The sequence below is a fragment of the Metarhizium album genome, assembly GCF_000804445.1.
Source record: "Metarhizium album ARSEF 1941 chromosome Unknown scaffold_8, whole genome shotgun sequence".
In the NCBI taxonomy this organism is placed as follows: Eukaryota; Fungi; Ascomycota; class Sordariomycetes; order Hypocreales; family Clavicipitaceae; genus Metarhizium; species Metarhizium album.
Genome location: NW_024467582.1, coordinates 460,920 through 482,017, shown reverse-complemented (window position 1 = coordinate 482,017; position 21,098 = coordinate 460,920). Strand labels below are relative to the sequence as shown.

Genomic DNA, 21,098 nt, shown 5'->3' with positions numbered 1-21,098 from the left:
GGGGGGGGCCTGATGCCTCCCGCAAATGGGGCATATCAGCATGGCGTTTCTTCGATGGACAAAAGTAACACGGCGAGCACAGGGGCGGACGGCCGTCACGTTTGAATTTTGGGCATAAAAATACCAATTTTGTTGTTGGACTCGTACCCTGTTCCGTGTTCTGATGCGAGTCGACCTGGGGGCCTTTCTGACAGCAGGAATCGAAGGAGCGAGGAATACATGGTTTATTTCTCAGCCAGCTCCCTGGCGTGAGGTGCAGAAGCCACAATGTGCTGGATAATTAGAATTGGACTCCAGATACCATCTGTTCAGTGACACATCTCCTTTGACATGTCCCGTGTCCCCCCCCTCTGGTCCCCTCTAGAAGCTGTCGTTTAATATGTCCTCATTCATCTTCACCATTGTCGGACTGTACTCTGACGACTCCATATCCGCACCGGCATCCATCAATATATCGCCCACGATTCTCCGACTTGCCTCGCGAGCTGTAATCACGTCAGCGCTCTCGTCACACCTGAACCGAGTCCGTCGCCTCGAGGGAAAAAAGAAAAGAGAACATTCACGCCAAGTAGCACGTTAGACACGTAGACTCACCAGGCGTCTGTAGCAATTTGGATGGCGGCAGCGCAAACTGAACCGTCTTGGGTGGGCTCATGCCCGCGTACAGGTCGTCATCGTCCTCCTCGTCGCTGTTCCAGTCAATTTCATACCGTTTGCTGCCGTGCCTCGGCTCGCCTGCCGCAGCACCGGCCCATTTCTCGCCCTGCCCCGAGGCGAACTTGCCGTGGGCCTTGTTTGCCGCCGCTGGCGTCTGGACACTGACGCCCGGTGTCCTCGGGGCTTGAGCTGCCGCCCGTTGCCGTGCCATCAGCTTGCGTGGCGACATGAAGACCTCGCTGCGCAGCGTTGGCGCCGCAATCTCGGGCGACGACATGGCCGACGACTCGTGCTGCCAGGCCGCCCTTTCCTTTCCCTTCTTCTTCGCCGAGTCCCTCCTCAGGGGGGATAACCTGATGCCCGGCCCCGGCCGGTGCGGTGTCGCCTGCACTCTGTAATTCTTGTCCGACACGCGGTGTAGCAGCGGATCCTTGGTCTGCCTCGCCAACGACGTCTGCTGTCCAGCCGCGACGTCCCCGCGCGGACCGCCCGGCGTCATCGACATGTCCGGAAGTCGAGCCGTCCGCTGGGCGAAGAGCACCGTCGAGTCCTGCTCGTCCTGCTCGTCCTGCTCGTCCTGCTCGTCCTGCTCGTCCTGCTCGTCCTGCAGCGCCGTGGCGCCGTCCTTGTCGCCCTGCATTTCCCGCCTCAGCCTCTCAAACGGCGAAGAGTGGCCCGAAAACCTCTCCGCCTTCGTCATCCCGGTCGCCGGTGGACGCGGGGTGCTGCCAGAGAGTTCGGCGTCGTCCAGCAGCGACTCGTCGTCCCCGTGTGTCGCCGTCACGCCCTCGTCCTGCGTTTGTGTGCAGTCGGGCGACGACGCCGCGTCCCTCATCGCGGTGCTCTCTTCCACGACTGTCGATTCGTCGTCGTTGGCGAGCTCCTCGTAGCCGGAAAGCGAGACATTGGCGGACGCTTCGAAGAACTGCTTCCAAAACTGCGCCAGAGGTTAGCACGCCCGCCCCGTCGTGCCGGATGCATGCACTGCTCCCCATCCCATCGCGCGTGCCCACCTTGGATGCTTCCCATACGGCGCGCGAGTGTTCGCCGTACCGCTCGACTGCTGGTATTATGCTCGTCGTGACGATTCGGTGGGCTTTGCTGAAGTTGTGGTCGATTTCTACACGCGTTGGCTCGTTGCACTCGTCGACGCACAAGAGCAAGCGGCCTTTGCCTCGTCGGTGGCGAAGGTGACGTACCTTGCAGAGTAAGAGTGATGGATTGCTCAAGCTTCTCCAGCTCCTCCGTCAATGACAGATGACGCGCAGCTACGCTCGACCGCGCCATCTTGAAGCTGGGCGAGGTAAAGTTAGATGCAGGCGCGTCTCCACGCGTAGGAGGTGTCGACATGCGGTCCGATGTTTCAAGTTGATCCGTGGTTCTGAATCCCGATCTCATCCCTCCCACGTTGGCGGGGCGGGGCGGCTGTTTGCTGAGCTGAGCGCAGCAGGCAGACGGCACACACGTGCGTGCACACAGTCAGAGACATTCATGCCATCAATGCCATCAATGCCATGAGGAACCGAGTTTTCTTCCTCTTCGGAATGTCATTCATCATCATCATCATCATCATCATCGTCATCCTCATCATCGTCGTCGTCATCTGCGCTAACCTTCCCAGCGGGCAATTGCCATCTCAGCGTCTACAGTAGTAATCACACATGTCCAGCTTCACCAAAAGCTGTGCAATCAAGCTATCATCGCCCAAGCCAGAGGCTTCAAACGACATGCCCTCCGCCGTCTTCTTGCCACTCACCCTCGCCTTTTCCGATAGGCCCCGGCAAACAGTAACAAACAACTGAAGCTTCTTTCGAAGCTCAGCATGCATATCCGCCGAATTGACTGTTTCTTCGGCTTTGGCGTCCCCCGCGAGCGCTTGTAATCTTGTCTGCTTCGCGTATTGCAAGATGATGCCCAAGACCTCCTCCAAGAGCTTAAGCACGGGCAGCTGACGCTTCCTCAAGAACAGGGCGTACATGATCCGCTCCAACACTCGTGAATGCATGTCCCTCAGTTGGTTGGGACTACTACATGCGAACTTGTCTGGGGCCAGCCCAGGTTGGTTCAGGTGAACGCGAATGCTCTCTAGTTTGCTCTCGAACGTTTGCCACGCTATCGCCACGCCACTGTCCAGAAAGTACGACGCGATGCTGCAAACAAAATGCTGCGACTCCCTGACGAATCGATAGGACGTATTGTCCTCGTCCCAGCTGTTTAGCCTTGAGTTGGTGTCCCGATACAGGTGATTTACAATGTAGACCATTCTCAGGATCCTGAGAAGAAGCTTAAAGATGCGATCGTAGTGCATGAGATGAACTGGCGTGATGATTGACGTCAGTTCGGGAGGCGTGGTGTACGAGAGCCGCAGGAAGTCGAGAGCTTCTAGCGAGTCGGGGTCCACGCACTTGTTGATTTCTTCCTCGGACAGGTCTCGGACTGCAAAGCTCAGCTCTCCCGGTAACCGGGGAGCGCCTGAACCACTGTTGGTCGACCGAGGGTTCTTCGTAGCCCCCTGTGAATCATAAGCCTCACCGAGCACTCCCATCAGGGCAAGGCGAAGTTCAGAGCTTCCTGGCGGCCATGTATCTCGTCCTCCCAGTCGGAGGCCCATCACGCCTCCTTGCATCGCGACACCGGCCTGTCTTTCAGTTGTCTCGAGATCAGGATCGAACAAAGCCTGCGTCAGCCGACTACAAAACATGCCATTTCCGAGTAGATGGAAGTCTCGCTGAAGTTTCAGGTGAGCTTGGATACCATTGACCTCAAATAGCAAGCGCAGACTTTCTCGATTTACAATTCGAGCTTGGGCGGCCGCAATTCCACCAAATGACAGAATCGGCAACAGTGACCAGTGCGGTGTGTCATGAGAAATTGTGTTGTCGCTTTGAATTTCTCTAGAAAACGTTGCACGCACAATGCAACTTAGCGAGTCATTGCCTGCACTCGCCATCAACGGCTGGCCAAGTTGATCCATTGACTCAACTAGTCGTTTCTCTATAGTTGCTTCATCGACGTCAAAAATATTCAACTTGAATTGTGGGTGGTGCTCATGTATTCCGTGGCAGGGTTGAACAGCGGTACGTGCTGTGCTTGAACGGCTGCCCTGAATAGCGTCAAGAAGTCGATCTTGATATTGGGCGATGTGATCCTCAAGGTTCAAGAGCGAACCCCAATCGAATAGCCATCCCGCTACGGGCGGTCGGTTCGACACGATAACGTCAGATCGGGCCAAAACGTGGTCTGGGTGGAATGTCCGAATAAATCGCAGGTTTCTGCCAGTTTCGAATATGGACTCGGCGATATCCCTAGGTAGAAAACGTGGGACTTTGCCGATATCCAATCGAAAATCAATGTCCTCAACTTCCCGTCCAAAGTCGTCGATAAAGACCTGGACATCGACCGTGACAAACCCCTTGGACTCCCCTACGTTGGACCGGACAAACGGCACGCCCATTTCCCGTCGTGTGCCAAGCCATTCCTCGATTGACTCGACCCAAGGGGTTGATGATCGTCGCAAAATCTCGCAAAATATATCCCTGATATGCCTCTCGCTGAACTCAAACCTTGATGCCTCTTGAAAAACGACCGACAAGATCTCTTCGTCTGGGAGATGCCGAGGTATTCGCGCTGCGAGATCGTCGAGAGGACGGAGAATGCAAAATTCTTCCTGAATGGTAATCTGAAGTTGCAGCAGCGATTCGGGAAATCGACGATCCACAGTGACTCGATGTTCTACGGCTTGTAGAGTTTGGCTTATGGCGCTGGCTAGAGCTACAGCACACCGGCTCGAGTTTGAAGCGTACGATGATCGACAAAATTCACCGAGTCGTAAGAATGTGGAACCGCACACAGCGGCCTGTTTTTGCATGTCTTCAAGCAATTGTCGGCTGTAGCCAGACACTCGCAATTGTGGAAGAGTGCACTTGAACGTCCCATCTTCAATCGTTCTTGAGAAAAAGACAGATTCCCGGCCAAGACACAAGGCCAGTACTGATGCAAAATATGGCCTAGTCTCAACAACCGCGGTGCTCGTATTCCGCAAGTCTAATGAATCAGTTGGCCAGCTCAACAAGGCATCGTATGCACCTCGTCCAGCCTCAGAAAGAAGCATGGGCTCATTTGCCTGTAGCCTTTTTGTCTTGAATGTCTCCCAAGTTCTGAAGGTAGCCGGCTTTGACTGCGATTCAGAAGGGCCTGTCCATATGTCGCTCTCGCCATCAAACTCCAGATGCTCTTGTAAGGTAGACGCTGTTACGTCGGAATCTTGAAGCTCGTCTGGGTCGTCGACTTGAAAATCGACCACTGCCGGTAGCTTGAAGAAGCCATCCGTATCGGCAGTGATGGGCTTCAGGGGTAGCAAGGTAGGCTTGATGTCGTATCGTGCTGCCCAAGACTGATTCAGTATTGGCGCGGGTCGTACGGAGGAGAGAGGGAGTACGCGCATACCGTCAAGCCCGTGTCCGAAGATTGGGTCGGGTGCTTGGCTGGTCAATTGATCTAGCCACCACGACGTCTTCCAAAGGTCTGGAATGGCAAAGACATCCGCTTCGCTTGGTTCATCAGCCATGTCTTCACTGCTATGACGAACAGTTTGTCTATGCCATCGCGTGTCTTGGTGGCAGGAAGACGCGCGCGCCTGCGTCGCCTGCATGAGCCGCCGTGGCCCCGCGCTAATGTAATGGTCTGTCTGGTGGACCAATCGCCTCCAATAACTCTCCAGTCCGCCGTCACCAGCAACGGCCACTGGCAGCAACATTGCCAGCCCAGTCAACCACATCCTCCGCCTCCGGGCCTACATGAATAAATAGCCGAGAACGTCTGCACTTGAGCCCCGAAATGCCTCCCAGGAAGCGCGCGAGGGGCGAAGTCGCCGCAACGCCAGGCGCAACTCGGGACGATGGTGCCATGGCCATTGACACCCCAGCGGCCAGCGAAGCCGGGGATCCCTCAAAACGTGATGCCCCGAACTACAACAACATGTGGACGGATGACCAAATCGCTTCCCTTTTCAAGGGCGTCATTCGCTGGAAGCCGGCGGGTTCGTGACTTCTGGCAGAAGACAAATCGTCAATATTTGCCAGGCTAACCACGTGTCACCCAGGCATGCACAAACATTTCAGGATGATTGCGATATCTGAACACTTGCGAAATCACGGCTTCGACCCCGATGTTTATCAGCACACCAGAATTCCCAACATTTGGGACAAGTTACGCACATACTATAATCTAGACCTCATCGACGAGCGAGAGTATTTTGACGACGACGAGCCTGAAGATAAATATGTCGACTTCAGACTACCTCGCTCCCGCTTCCTTGACTCCATGATGCAGAGAGCGGTGGCCGACTCTAGTGAAGCGCCTACCTCCCCGCCAGAACTGGACCTCTCGCCCGGCCTGTCGCATTCTAGAAAACGAAAGAGAGCAGGAACCGCATCAAAGGTCAGAGCAGCCGACGCTGAGGATACCGAGGATGCCATGGATGCGCCATCTCCAGCTACTAAGCCAACCAGAGGCGCAAGAGGACGCACGAGGGCGACGAGCCAACAGTCCAAGCCGGAGAAGAAGGACAAGAGTGAAAAAGCCGAGACGACTGAGGAGGAAGACGCCGAAAACGAACAGGAGGAGAGCGGATTTGGGGAGGACGAGGAAGAAGATGAAGAAGCTGAGAGCGAGGGCGAAGATGAAGATGTGGAAGAGGAGGAGGCGGACGAGAGCGCTGAGGAAGGTGGTACGCCGGCGTCGAGGTCAACCAGGGCGGCCACGAGGAAGAGCGTTGCTCCTAAACCTAAGCCTACAACACGGAGGACAAGATCAAGAAAATGAAGATCAAAGACATCAATGTTTAATACAAAAAAAAAAAAGAAGAAAAAGGCAAACATCAACACCATGCATAGATATCAAGTTGTATAACGAATCAAAACTCACAAGGCGAAAAACACTTCGCAGATACTTCTCTTCTACTAGTCATGTGCATCTTATTCCTCATGCCTCCTACCATCCAGCGTTTCCCACTCCCCATAATATTCCAGCTTGGAAGCCCAATCTCCCCCGAGGCGATAGACATTCTCCACATCCAGATTCGATCTATGTACACGACCGGGATCCTGCACTTTAGGCAGCTCCATGGGCGGCTTCTCCTGCAAGATATTCCACATCTCAGTTTCTGCTTGATAGCTAGCATACTCGTCGTGAAGGTCCGCCTGCGCTTCCTGTTGCCTTTCCGTTGTGATGCGCAATACAAGCGCTTGTTTTGCGGTTTGGATATCTTTGAGCTCTGGGGCCGAGTAGATCAGGATTTCATTAGCTTCCTGCGCAATCTCGTATTTTCCATCATCGATACCAGCTTCTGGTCGGATACCTGTTTCCGAATCAATGACTGGGTCGCAATCGTCATCTTCATCGTCCTCCTCCACACCCTCATCAAGCCCGGCCCCATGTACAAATATGGCATTGCTTGGAGCTGGAGTTTCATTGCTATCATCATCAATCCCGGAGAGTATAGCTTCAACCTCTTCATACGTCATCGGCTCCTCTTGAGGGTCGTCGTCATCCTTATCTGGGGGCTCGTCATATACGTCCAGTCGTAATCTTCTCGCGCTTTCAATCCACCTCGATTTTGAGTCATGTGGCATGGCGAGCGAAGCAATTGCAGCTTCAACATCCTTGGTCCGGACAATATCCCGAGTGGTAGGAATAAGCTCCTTCTTCGTCTTGATTCTCGACATGCTAATGAACAGAGTTGTCTGGACGAGCCGCCTGGTGACAGAAACAGCAAGTGAATGAAAGTCGTCGAATGCCGTGGCCCACATCGAGGGGCGTTTGACGTCGATGTAGTTCCAGTTGTTGCCAGGAATCGATGAGTTCATAAAGAAGCGCTCCGACAACTTTAACCAGTTAGATAAATGAAACAGCTGGGAGAATTTCAACGTCGCCTCAGATGTAGGATCCCCGTCCCCGCCGCGGTGATTTAATCTCCTGGCTAGAGAAGAAGTAACATGCCAGTTCTGTCCCCATTTGAGCGCCTCTCGTTGTTTCTCTCTCTGCTCTTGGCAGACTGAAATTGAATCGGCTGCCTCTTCTTGAGCATGGCAGCACTGTTGACTGATCTCAACGGCGGCTGGATATTCGGCTGGTTCCAGGTAGGATCGACGGTTCCAGCACTGCCTGCCATCTTTGGCTGCTTGAAATAAGTCGACGTACTGCTTGACCTCTACTACACTTTTGCTCCCTATTCTACTTGCGATTCCAGGCAAATCGTATTTTCCCAGTCGTGATACGGCCTCGAAAAACTGCTGTTTTTCAACGGTAGACCAGGAGGTGAGTCCAATTTGAGAACCGGGCAAGTCAACATTCTCCTCCAAACAGACCCGATGTGCGGCGTCGTCAATCTCGCGATTGAGAAGATCTAGGTACCCGGCATTCACGACACCTTTTCGTCTCTTGAATGGCAGGTCGGTGGAGGCTTGTTCAGCTGGACGTTTCAATGGCGAGCTGCTAGCAGGATAGTCGTCAATACCGGATGCGCTATGGTTGGCGTTGATGTCGACGGATTGGTCGCTTGGAGCATAGGAGCTCTCTCCATCACTTTGATCCGCTGCCGAGTGATTGCCAGGACTTCCCCTGAAATGCGAGGTCGCAGCATCTGAATCGTGGTCACCGACACGTTCCTCATGAACGGAGCGCTCCTCGTCAGAGTCCATGCTCCTTCAGTTTCGTAAACGGTGAGTGTAACTGAGCCGGCGTTGACATTGTACCAGGGATGAATGCGGGCGATGTATTCTTACAAGAGTCGCATCTGGGATAAGGCGTTGTATAAGGAGGAAGGTTGTTGACAGTGAGGTCAATATGAGTTCAGTCGGAGAGGATCTCAGTTGAATCCCGGGAGAGATGGGCCTGTTGATGACTAAGCCGTCCCGGAGCTTGTCACCTACAAGGACTTACACCCGTCGCCGTGTAGTATTTGAAAAAAAGAAATCAGCAGTAGAACTTCACAATGGAAAGTGGATAGAGTTCAACCTTTCTCCATTACATTTCGCCTCAAAAGCAATGACTGGCTCGCAGTTGGCGGGATATCTGAGAGTTTTTTTTTGATACGCCCGATTGGGACTCCCAGCGCCCGTACGTACCAGGTTCACTAATAAGGACTGTATTTCGTCACCGCCGGAACGATTCATGTTTCCTCCGGCAATTAATAAGTTACGCAACCGGATATATTGGCCTTCCTGCTTTCATTCTGACCGCCGTTCAGTTTTGCCAGATGCGCTTACTAATGAAAAGTGGGCCCGGGCGCGATGAAAGCACGATGCGCAACCTCGAAAAATTTCGTTGACACACCCCATCGCCGCCTCAAGATGTACAATGCTACACACCGTTGCAAAATGCGTCTTCAGACCATCGCTTGAGGCTGCCAAACGGACGTGGAAGACAGCTCCTTTCAATATCTTCGCGGCTGGCCTTACGATTTCCTCCAAGCCAAAGCTTCGAGACTACCAGCAAGAATGTATCAAATCAGTTCTTTTATCCCTGAGGCGAGGACACAAACGTGTGGGGATATCGCTGGCTACGGGAAGCGGTAAAACCGTAAGCGCCACCGGTCTTTAGTTCAGAGCAAATTTGACCTTGGTGCCATGCCGGATGCTAACACGGCTCAGGTCATCTTCACCCAGCTCATTGACAAGGTGCATTCGCGTCCAAATGGCGGGGATCGCACTCTGATTCTGGCTCACCGTCGCGAGCTAGTGGAACAGGCCGCCCGGCATTGTCAGATGGCATATCCGGACAAGACCATCGACATTGAAATGGGGTCGATACATGCTTCGGGAGCAGCAGACATCACCATTGCCAGTGTACAAAGCATCACGTCTCGAGACCGCCTGGAAAAGTTCGTACCCTCGGATTTCAAATTGGTCTTGGTGGATGAGGCCCATCACATTGTGGCGCCGGGATACCTCAAGACTCTCAAGCACTTCGGACTAGACCAGAAGCAACGAGACTCGCCCACGCTCGTCGGCGTCTCGGCGACATTTTCCAGATTCGATGGTGTCAAGCTTGGTGCTGCGATTGACGAAATCGTCTACCACAAAGACTACGTCGACATGATCAGCGACAAATGGCTGTCAGATGTCATATTTACCACAGTCGAATCTTCCGCCAACCTGTCCAAAGTCAAAAACGGTGCCTTTGGCGACTTTCAAACAGGCGAGCTCTCCAAGGTTGTCAACACCAATGAAGTCAACGAGACCACCGTCAAGAGCTGGATAGCCAAGGCTGGAGGCCGAAAAAGCACACTGGTTTTCTGTGTAGATCTCGCTCACGTTGCCGGACTTACACGCAAATTTCGAGAATACGGTTACGATGCACGCTTCGTCACTGGCGACACGCCCAAGCAAGAACGAAGCGACATCCTGCACGATTTCAAAACGGGTTGTTTTCCCGTCCTGGTGAATTGCGGTGTCTTCACCGAGGGAACAGACATACCCAACATTGACTGCGTCGTTCTCGCCAGACCTACAAGATCGCGGAATCTCCTTGTCCAGATGATCGGAAGAGGCATGCGTCTTCACCCGGGCAAGAAGAACTGCCACGTCATCGACCTAGTTTCCAGCTTGGAGACCGGCATTGTGACCACGCCCACGCTATTTGGTCTGGACCCGAAAGAATTAGTGGACAAGGCATCAGTAGCAGACTTGAGAAGAATCAAGGAGGCTCAGAGAGAAGAAGACGAAGAATCGAGATACCAGCAAGCATCCTCGAGTGGGTCAAATCCAGCAACCAAGTCGGCTGACACGGTGACATTCACCGACTACTCCTCCGTGCTGGACCTAATCGCCGATACATCTGGCGAGAGGCACATTCGTGCCATCAGCCAGTACGCCTGGGTGCAAGTCGGCCCCGAAAGATTCGTCCTCTCGGCTCCGAGTGGATCGTACATCCGCATCGAGCGAGTCCAGGAACCAGCCGCCATCTCATCCCCGACGTACCGGGCGCTGGAGATTCGCGCCTTGCCCCCAGGGGTAGCCAAGTCCCCTTTTGCCGCGCCCAGAGAGATCCTCACAGCCGCTACGTTCAACGACGCCGTCCACGGGGCAGATACATATGCGGCCAACGCGTTCCCTCACAGCTTTATACACCGACACCAACCGTGGCGGCGGCTGCCACCTACGCAAGGACAACTAGACTTTGTAAACAGACTACGTGGAAGGGCGAAAGCGTTGACGGTGTCGGATCTCACAAAGGGCAAGGCTGCGGACATGATTACAAAACTGAAGCACGGTGCCCGCGGGCAGTTTGCAAGGATAGAAGCCGAGCAGCGCAGGAGAGAGAGGCAGGCGAATGTTTGGGAAACGAGACAGAACAGGGAGCACGTCACGGTTGGGCCTGTCATGGCATGACCCGACTGAATGGAACTGTATCATTATAGGGCATTTGATGCACGAGCTTGACGGCATGGACGATGATGTCATTAGACGATGCCACGCTGCATGTAGCTTGCATCACAGAACTGTCTTGTCTATACATGACGGCCTTTCACACCGGCCATCTGCACATCCATCGCCCTGTTCAGGCTCCAACGACCTCAATCACGGAAGAAGTCCTTGCGCGCAGTCCAACGCCCGGATTCCTCTGCACCAGCAACCCCCCTGCCAACCCCCAAGAAATGCACTCATTTCGTTATGCCTCGCATCTTCGGTCTGATTTGGCAGGGGAGTGAGTAAAGTCGCAACAAGGGCACTCACTCACTTAGAATTGCTATTCTCGTGGGAACATTCACAGGGCTTAGGCTTACAAAGTCTTCGGTCGAATGCACTCAATCGTGTATATTTCGCCAGCTGTTCCTGCAATTCCCTTTGACAACTAGGGCTGCGTAATTCCATATATCTCTTCCCGCAATTCAAAGGACGAGCTCCAGTGACAATTTCCTCAACCATGGCCACCTCGCGTACAAGGCCAATTGCCTCCATAATCGAATAGAAATATACCATTGACCAACTCCCATGTATTGACAAGTCGCAACTCGCAATGCCTTCTTCAGTTTCGATGCAAAACTCGCTTCAGCTGCGGAGAACAAGAAAAAGAACAATGACAAGCTCTCCCAACTACCATTTCCATCATCTGCCAAACATATCTGCAACTAGGGTATTTTCTTCAACTTTTTCTTTGTCTCAAGCCTATCTTCAGTCGAATTTGCGGGTATAAATAGAGACATTGCTATCAGTCGTCAAGACTCATGCTAAATCCCGGCATAAGCAAAAAATAAAGAAAAAGACATCAAACTTAAATCTCGTGAGGCATCACAACAACAAAACGCAAGAAGCACAAGTCAGTTCAAAACATCGTACTTGAAAATGAGATCAAAACCCGACCGAAGTGGAACCAGACGTTCCAGGGTATTTTGTGTGTTATTCTGTAAGAGGGTATATCCAGCCGGGGTATTCGAATGTAGTCGTTCTAAGTCAGGGAATCTAACGGAAAGGCCCAATAGGGACAGGGTATCCTGAATTCATGGAATGAGAAGTAGATGGACGACCGCTGTCTCCAGACGCGCGGGGATTGTGGCGAGGGGTAACGTCGCCGGGAAGGGGGATGGTCAACTTGTTGTCCATGTGTTTGCTGAACGGCCGTGGTGCCCAAGGATTCTCGTCCTCAGACAGGTTGACTCCGCTGTCGTTCCAGGGGTTTCGGTCAGCGTTAAAGCTTCGCGTCGACTCAATTGAGATCAAGGACGACTTGGAGACGTTGCTGGATCCTTTGAAGAAGGTGCTGTTCATCGAGTGAGAGCTGTTCTTTCTGCGGTCAAGAAACGAAGAAATAGATGACATGCTGCCAGGCTTGCGGAGGCGGTCCAGGATGCTGCTTCGCTCACGGGCAACCTCAGCACCAAAGCCAGCCTTGACGGGCGAATCACTGGAAGACGAAGCAGGAGCATGCTGGAGAAGCTTGGAATCAAAGTACTGCAAAGAATCTTCAAAGGAATCCGACTTGGGCCGTGGGATGGATCCCTTGACAATGTTCGTCTCAACTGTGGCAGCAGCCATTTGAGCTTCTAGAAAATCGATGGCATCGCGGAGCCCACCTGCATTATTGCGCGTGAAGCCCCAGATTAGAGTAACAGTCGGAGAGCCTTCTTCAGTCAGCTCATCTGGGTTATGGTGAACTGTAACCTCCACTTCGTACTGGGCTTTGAGCTTCGATACCAGGTCGGCGGCGAACTTGGGTGAGTCCAAGAACTTGACTAGCTCGGCTGTGCGAGCGAGTACCAATTCATGCTTGTCAGGGACCATGCCCAAAAGCTCGTCCACGCAGTGAGGGACCTGCCATTGAGGGCCAGTAACCGTGACTTCGTCACTGGCTTCTTCGGTACTAGGAAAGTTGATTTTACAATTGTACTTTTGCTCCAGCTCGTCGATTTCAGGAAGACGTGCGATCAATTCCCGGTGGTAAAGGCGGTCTACGCTGGCGATTTGAGTGGTGTACTCGGAGTCCTGGCAAGGCAGAAAAGGGTCAGGTTATGGCTTCCAATGGTCGCTTCGGCCATCACTTACCGCACGATCCACCATCTCCAAAATCTCGTTCTTTACGGCGTCTAAATTCTGGGCATTGCGGGCCGGGGTACGGCAGATGACATTGTCAACCTTAATGTCGTCTTCCTCACGCCCCATGCCGCCTGTAGTGACTGTAAGTAAAAAGATATAGGGGCCACGAAAAGATGTGTCAAGTCGTACCTCTGTCCATTGCATTGGAAAACTTGACAAAGACAGAATGCTTCTTCATGATGCGTTGAATATGCTGACCACCAATGCCGATAATCCGCTTGTGGTACTGATCGGGGACATGAAAAGAGATAGAGGCCGGCATTTCTTGTTCAACCAAAGTCAGCCCTTGCTTCATTGAATCGTAACTGGCTGCCATGACATCAATGTTGAAGTTGTACTCGTTGAACCCATCAAAAATAATTTGCACATTGCCTAGGGCCGGTTTATTAGAAGACATGCCGCAATGGCGACTCCGGGTAGATAACTCACTCTGGCCCATGATCTTATTGATCTTGCCGTTCTTCTTGCCGCTGACAAATTCCTTGTGCTCGTTGGCGAGCTCGATCTTGACACGGATCTGGTACTGCGATTGGGTAACAAACTTGAGGTCAGAAATGACAGTCAAGGCAGACTTTACCGCATCGTCAGATCCCGTGACAGTGAGGCTCATCCTGTCATAAGATAAGTCCGCCTCCGCTTTGGCACAAATATTCGACAGCATAGTTCGTATCTCAGCAGGTGCGAGCGGCTGCCTGACCTCGGGCTGCTGCATGTACCACCCAGCACCGTAAAATTGACCAGCCTAGATGAGCATGTCAGAACAAAGACCAATAAATCAAGTGTCACCGGGCACTTACTAGCGACATGAGCTCGCGAACCGTGCGTTCAACGGGTAGGCTCTCACTTCCCTGAACTCGGACCATAGTTCGTTGGGAGGCCAGAGGGGGAAACATGATGTACGTTCCATTGGCCTCAAGAATCTTGCGGACCTTATCAAGACGTCCAAGAAGGATACTATCAATCTTGGCAGCGGGGATGTTAACGTCTTTCATATAAATCCGGATTCTAGAGACAGTCTCATGCAGCTTCTGCTTGGCAAGTTCGATCGCCTGAGGCGTTTCGCCCGTGATGAAGATGTCGGTAGGGTCGCGGCGAGTAGCGTTTTGTGGACAGTAGCGGTACATCTGCGAGAACAGGGGTGGAAAATAGATAGCTGTACCGGTAGATGACTCGATCAATTTGATGTTCTTTCTATGGCGGCCACAAACGAGTTGGTGGAAGGACAGCTCAATTTTCGTGCCATCGAACATGCGGCCAAGCTGCACGCAGAGTCAGTAAAAGCGGACGAAGAAAAATAGTCTCGATCGAGGTCTCTGCAGTAACGAGGGTTTCTCTCCCGATAAGAACTGGAAAGTCAAAGAATGAGTCGTACCAAAGTATCAATGTGAATCAGGACACGAGCCTTGGCATGCTCTGACGAGAGAATGTCACCGTAAATGGCAACTCTCCATCGCTGGTCGATGCGCAGCTCCGAGTCACCCGTCACACCGTCAACCATGGGAGTCAACTTGGGCCCTAACAAGAAGATATCCACACCACAGAATGTAGAGATATAATCCAATGTTTCTACAACGGGTTTTTTGAGCACGCCGGCATTGATATCACAAACCAGGTTTCCGTCGATATCGATTGTCGTGCATCGCTATTAGATGTGGTCAGAAATCACCTGAAGTCTTGGTTGCAAACGTACACTGTAACCCAACAGAAGCATGTACAACTCAACTCGAGGGTCTCATACCATGGAGATGGGGATCTCGTTCAAGATGGTCTCCCGACTCTTGTGAACCAGCTCGGGGGAGCCGGACAAGCAAACCGTGGTAACTTGGCCTCTGCCATTCTTGGGAGAGGAAGAGATGATGTGAGCCTCAATGGGCAGTGGCCCAACAGACAAATCTCGGCATAGTCTTCCAAGGTTGGCTAAATTCTGGGTATGGACCGGCAACTCGTGGACTTGCACATCGTCGGGAGCATCGGCAGGGTGCGTCCAGCGAAGGACGGCATCGGTGGTGGCATGGACAATGTCCTCGGTGTTGGGGCCCGCAAGGTCGGAGGCGAAGGGCACGTTAAACGAGTAGTGAATGGAGGCGTCGGCAGCCTGTGGTGAGTTGATCGGGCCCAAGGTCTGGGTAGCGTTCTTTTGGTGCGGGTTTAGAGCATTCATAGGCATGTTGGGACGACCCATCCCGAAGTTTGGGCTCATCCTTTCGGACCAGTGACGCACGTTGGCCAGCTTGTTCATGTTGAGCGGGCACAGCGCAAGTGAAGGCAAGGCTACGACGACCTGTTGTCGACGAGGAAGCGGGCGTAGAGGAAGCTCGATGGCACGCTGAACTAAGAGGCGACATACGAAGGCTCTGGCGGGGGCGAAACGGTGGCTTTTGAGCGAGAAGGAAAAAGAACAGCTGCTTGGGTATCACCAGGGGAAGAAGCAGGCCGTCAAAGTCGCCGAAAACAAGCACGGAAAAGAGAGGAATCGTCGAACAGAACAAGAAAGGGAGGGTATCCGGGGTATCAAGGACGAAAACTGGATTCGATGCGTTGGGCGAGAGTGAATAAGACAAAATCTGGTGGGGGAAGGGTACGGGAGGGGAGAGAAAAGAAGGGGGGAAAGAAGATTGATACGCCAGTCTTGGTTTTTCCTATTCCTCTCGGGTCGTTGGATCGAATCATTTAGTTGCTTGGTGTTGAAAGGAAGAGAGGAGTCGATGAGGATGTGGACGAGCACCGAGTGCAGGTGAGCAGGTGAGCGAGGAGGGTGGGGAGCGGAGGGAGTGGAGACGGAGAGCAGGGCCTGCCAGCCTCGCAAGCTACCAGACACGACGAGACCAGGTCAGGCCCGGCCAGGCCACGACGATTAAGCACCCAACAACAGCTTGGCGCACGCGAATACCACTATCGACACGAAGCAATATACAATAAGCACCAGGCACTAAGAATCAGAGCATGAGCCCCTGCGAGCAGGCGACACTGGCGTACTCCATCTACAAGGCGAGCCGTTGGGTTGGCTGACGCCAACATACCCAGGTACCCAGCAAAAGCTGGATGGAGACGACATCAACGTCAACAACATTGAGATGGTCAGCCAGACAGGGCCCGGCTGTGTCCACCAGTCAGTCTACAGGCCACAGGCCACAGGCTACGAAGTCTTGTAATCTACAATCTCGGGTGGGCGGACTCGCCAGTCGATTTGCAGCACCGTATTACGGTACGAACATGCCAGCCAGCAGCCGGGGCTAACGTGGAGCCCGTGGCAGATATGCAAGCTCGGTTGGCCTGGCTGGCCTCTGCTGGGTCTCGGGTCCGTGAGTGACTTGGACTTTTGAGTTTTTTTTTTTTTTCTTCTTCTGTGTGATTGTGTGAATCCGGAGCAACTGCACGGCGCAACACTGAGTCGACGACCCAACAAGCAGCATTCGCCAGAACGGACAGGTCAAAGAGGGTGGTAAGCCTACTCAGGGCAGCCCAAGATCCAGCCAGTTAAGGCCCAGTCAGCATGAAGCCGAAGCCCGGCGGAAGTCGTAGAGGGAATCCACCGGCCGTCTTCGGACAGGAACAAAAGTGCGTGAAGAACTAAGAAGGCGGAACACCATCTGTCTGACTCTAGGCAGCATTGACGGAACTTGGCACGCGACATTGCTATGGCGCCAGATGGGAATGAATGACTCCGAATGAGCGATTCTTTTACGTTCTGCCCGCTTTCGTGTGGTGGGGAGGGGGGACTGGGAATACGTTGCCGCTGTACTAATAATGGTGCCTTAAGTACTTAGTAAGCAGGTTCTCAAGTACTTTGGTAGGTACCAGGCCAGGTGTCGCATACATAGGAAGTACTCCGTACTCCAAAATATGTACCTAGAACCTTGGCAGCTACCACACTGATACGTATCAAGTGCAGTCGCGTCGGCATCGTAGACCAACCAGCCACTAGGACCAACAAGACTTGAGCGTTCCAGCCGGACATGAGCTTCCAAAACATCCCAGGTGCCTAGATAAGGCGGCACTGCAGAAAACTGAATGCTGAGACCACTCACCTACTGCTTGGTACCTACTTGAGTGCCCACATGAGGTACGCAGTACTCAGTACATACGTAAGCACTTATCAAGGCACCTGAGGACGCGTTCCGGATTTTTCTGCGACCCGCTCACTCATCTTGCAGGCGGCCAGTCGGGTGCATGCTAGTAGCACCTCGGTACTTGTTACCTACCTCGGTACGAAGCATTACCTGGAAGGTGCCAGGAGGGACCCCAAAAAGGCGGTACATACTCCGTACTCCGTACTCCGTATTGATCCCGGACACAAGCAGGACCATCCTCTTCAGCAGCATTCATTCATTCAGTCGGGCCACGAATCGGCGAGCACTGACGACATTGACGATTCTCATCAATGCTGGAACGCGTCGACACTGGAACGCACCCCCTTCCTCGACCCAACGTCCAATACAATTATGTCGCAGCCGTGGCCAGGGGGCTCTTGCCAAGCAAGCCTTCACGAGGACCTGTGGGCATTGAAGCATTGAGCGCTTGCGAGCGAACCGTGGCGAAACTAGTGGACAGACACGTGTGTCGGGGCGGCCAGGCGGCCAGCAGGATTCAAGTAAGTACTATTCGTATTTACTTGAGTAGGTACTTGTACTGACTACTGAGTAGGTACTTACTTCAGTGCTTACTTACGTACCTACCTAGGTACCTATAAGTACCTAGATACTTAGTCAGTAGACCTACTCGACCATGCAGAGCACTCAAGTACGGGACTGATTCTTTCCAAGTACGGATTAACGCTTATACTCTGCTACCAGGGCTTCTTGTTTTCCCCTCCCCCCTTCATGTTTTGATACAGAGAGAGGCCCTTTATAAATATCAAAAATCGTACAGAGTACTGTATTAGAACGCCCAACGACTGTCCAGGTACCCGGGTTCTCCGTCGAGCAGCGTGAATCCTGTCCATTCTGCTGGCTTCGCAGGGACGGCCTGGTTCGTTTCATTGCGCCCCGCCCCCTCCCATCGACAGGACGGCCTGGTGTCCTGATCCGTTGCAAGTCTAAAACGTCTCGTAAACACGAACCTGCTGTTTGTCAAACATAGCAAATAGGACGTGGAAAGTGGGAGGTGGCAGGGAGGGAGAGACGCGTGTCTTGTGTCTTGTGTCTTCTGCGTTGCACCTAGGTGCCCGGGACGTGCATGCCAGTGCCAGATTGGGGACTTGAGGGCCGAGGCTACCAATTACCCAAGTACTGATTACTGGTGACGCGTCCGCAGTCCGTACTCGCCCCTCCTCCTCCTCCGCACGCACAATCGTATTCAACACCATCCGATGCACCTCGAGCAGCGGCCGACAGACAGACAGACTGGCAGCCACGCAGCCACGCGGCCGGGCGGGCATGATGACATGCTCCGGAGCAAGTGGGAGCCGTCCGCTCCCCTCCCCGTCCCAAGCTGTCCGTCCTGTGTCCTCGTCACCCGTCCGAAAAGCTCCAGCCTTCAACTCACGATGCATTTATCACGCAGTACTCCGTACTAGTCCATGCTACGAAACAATGCCCCTCCTTGTACGGTGCAATACTTGCGGGCTCCAAGGGCTCCAAGGGCTCCAAGAGCAGGGCAGGGCAGGGCATGGCATTTGATCCCGGCCCTCCACATGGCTGGTGGCTACTTGCAAGAGGTGGCCCAGGCGTGCTCCCATGCCGGCCTCGAACCTGACTGATCTGATTGATGGATGTCATTGTGGCTGCCGGGATAGTGAGAACAACACATGGCTCGAATGAGAGGCGTTTTTGCTCTCCGCGGTCAGTAGTCAGTCAGTCAGTCAGTAGAGCGCGAGCACCAGGTAGCCATGCGAGTCCTGACTCTTAGAGGCTGAGTGCTTGTCGAGGCACGCTTTTTTTCTACAAACGTCAAAGTCGGTAGTGTTTCTCCATGACACGCAAGTCATCATGCTGTCTGAAAGACGTAGCCCGCCAGCATGCATGTAAACAGCATTGCCGTCATCGACGTAGTCTCCACGCTCGGCCACGACGCCGCAACTTACATCATTCTCCGTACCCCAATCAATTTAATCTAAATAGCTTTCGAGCCCCCCCGATTCAAGCGAAACCTGGGACGACGAGCCTCTGTGCGCCGTTCCCACAAGCAGTAGGATCTTGTGTTCCCTTCTCTGCCGAGAGAGGACAGGCGCGGTTTTATATTGACCATCGAACCCATGTGGTAAGATTTTCTCGACGTGGCTGGTCCGAGTTCTGGCCATGGTTCGCACAAGCCGCCACCCAAGGCCGTGATGTTTCCATGGTTGGAGCGTCTCGCGTCTGCGTGCTAATAGGCTTCGAGGCCGGTTTGGCGAGAGAGAGAAACTGGCTTGGCTCCTGGGCACGGACGAGTTTCCCTCTCCTTTATTGGCCTTTTTGTGCGAGAAGTCATGTTTGCTGGGGACGGCGTCCGGCATCGTCGTCCGTCCTCCACACCACAACCGACGCACTGCCCACCCGTTCGAACCAAGTACGTATGCCCATCTCCATGTTGCACGTCTCTGCTGTTCTGAGAGCTGAGAGCGCCCCACAGCACGCGCCGTACGGATATCTCGCCACTGCCAGTCACGTCTTCCTCGCCGAGGTGCCGGAGAGTTCAGGAGCTCGACAGTGTTGCAGCATCCGCCGCCATCGTCTCGTGCCTGGCCTGCCTGGATACTTAGAAGTAGTAGTAAAGTAGGTAGGTACCTAGGTAAGTAGCCAAGTGCCTAGGTACGCACTTACCTTGGCAGTAGCGGGACGGCAAACGGGCCGGCCGCTGCGACAAACCCCCTCCTCTTCGTCTCTGATTTCGATCCGTCTGAACTGAGAATGACCGCTCCGTACCCGGGTATCAAGTCTCAACAACGACAATATCTGTACAAATCGATACGGCCATGTCGACACTGCCCGGTGTTTGGTCAAAGACTTGGAGACGAGACTTCCTGGTACCTAGGTAGCCATGTACCCAGAACAACCGGTTGACATTGGGGCCAACTCCAACCGTCCGGTATTCTTGCCGTCCCTGCCTCCTTGCTCTTGCCCTCTTGCCCCGGATCCAAGCATAGACCAAGTACCTGGGTACCTACTTAGACCTGGGTCTGTGAAATCCCTACTTAGTACTCCGTAGGTGCCTAGAAGTACTTGGGTGGATTCACAATACGCACTGGCCTTGGTATCCCCCCAAGTGCGCGCAAATTCGCAACTGCCCCTGATGTGCTCCAAGTAAACCTGCTTGACCTCCAAACTTGTGCTGGAAACTAATAACGACATGCTCAACTGGGCTGCCCAACATTTCGCTTGCACCTATCCAATGCCCTCCATCCTGATTCCTGGCACGCTTGTTCAGCTCATCCGTTAACAGTCGGTCCTGTCCTGTCCTCGCACTCTGGCACCACTCCGATACACCAACTGTACACCCAACATTGCCAAGATGGCCTTCCAGCCATGGCATGGACCCTCGCCGATTCGTGACCCCGATCGTCGGAACTTCGAAAGCATGATATAACTCTTGGGGCTCTGGGTAGCGGGATGCAAAGAGTCAATGCTAGCCGCTCAATATCCTTGTTTCTCATCTATTTTTTGTATCCAATTACAAGACGACTGCGTGTAGATTGTGCCGACCCTTCGAAGAATAACACAAAGGAGCTTTGGAGGGCTACAGCTTTGCGCTGCCAACCATGGCAGTAGCAGTGGGCATTGGGCACCTATCAGACAATGCTGTTTGGTGGTCAATGCCGGCGGTCCAGCACTCAATTGTGGTGCTGAAACATATTATAGCCCCTTGGCTCTCCTTGACAATACTCTGATGTGATTGATTTGGATGTTGGTTGCGTAGTTCGCAGAGATTTGT

At 53.3% G+C, this 21,098-nt stretch overlaps 6 protein-coding genes across 6 annotated transcripts; 2 read left to right on the top strand and 4 right to left on the bottom strand.

Annotated features, from left to right (window-relative positions):
• Positions 1 to 360: 360 nt before the first annotated feature.
• On the bottom strand, positions 361 to 1,944 carry MAM_03936 (DASH complex, subunit Ask1; the record flags this gene model as incomplete). Its single annotated transcript, XM_040822735.1, has 4 exons — positions 361 to 485; positions 595 to 1,594; positions 1,671 to 1,777; positions 1,857 to 1,944. The coding sequence occupies 4 exons, from the start codon at positions 1,942 to 1,944 to the stop codon at positions 361 to 363; spliced, it is 1,320 nt and encodes a 439-aa protein (XP_040679241.1).
• A 349-nt stretch (positions 1,945 to 2,293) lies between these two features.
• MAM_03935 (Spc97/Spc98) lies at positions 2,294 to 5,224 on the bottom strand (the record flags this gene model as incomplete). The annotated part of the gene is made up of 2 exons (XM_040822734.1): positions 2,294 to 5,040; positions 5,104 to 5,224. The coding sequence occupies 2 exons, from the start codon at positions 5,222 to 5,224 to the stop codon at positions 2,294 to 2,296; spliced, it is 2,868 nt and encodes a 955-aa protein (XP_040679240.1).
• A 269-nt stretch (positions 5,225 to 5,493) lies between these two features.
• On the top strand, positions 5,494 to 6,480 carry MAM_03934 (CT20 family protein; the record flags this gene model as incomplete). Its single annotated transcript, XM_040822733.1, has 2 exons — positions 5,494 to 5,695; positions 5,759 to 6,480. The coding sequence occupies 2 exons, from the start codon at positions 5,494 to 5,496 to the stop codon at positions 6,478 to 6,480; spliced, it is 924 nt and encodes a 307-aa protein (XP_040679239.1).
• A 152-nt stretch (positions 6,481 to 6,632) lies between these two features.
• MAM_03933 (Homeodomain-like protein) lies at positions 6,633 to 8,357 on the bottom strand (the record flags this gene model as incomplete). Its single annotated transcript, XM_040822732.1, has 1 exon — positions 6,633 to 8,357. The coding sequence occupies one exon, from the start codon at positions 8,355 to 8,357 to the stop codon at positions 6,633 to 6,635; it is 1,725 nt and encodes a 574-aa protein (XP_040679238.1).
• A 927-nt stretch (positions 8,358 to 9,284) lies between these two features.
• On the top strand, positions 9,285 to 11,048 carry MAM_03932 (DEAD/DEAH box helicase; the record flags this gene model as incomplete). Its single annotated transcript, XM_040822731.1, has 1 exon — positions 9,285 to 11,048. The coding sequence occupies one exon, from the start codon at positions 9,285 to 9,287 to the stop codon at positions 11,046 to 11,048; it is 1,764 nt and encodes a 587-aa protein (XP_040679237.1).
• A 1,071-nt stretch (positions 11,049 to 12,119) lies between these two features.
• On the bottom strand, positions 12,120 to 15,489 carry MAM_03931 (KH domain-containing protein; the record flags this gene model as incomplete). The annotated part of the gene is made up of 7 exons (XM_040822730.1): positions 12,120 to 13,139; positions 13,200 to 13,321; positions 13,380 to 13,622; positions 13,680 to 13,992; positions 14,048 to 14,509; positions 14,623 to 14,892; positions 14,989 to 15,489. 7 exons carry the CDS (start codon positions 15,487 to 15,489, stop codon positions 12,120 to 12,122), a joined length of 2,931 nt encoding a protein of 976 aa, XP_040679236.1.
• Between the last annotated feature and the right edge of the window lie 5,609 nt (positions 15,490 to 21,098).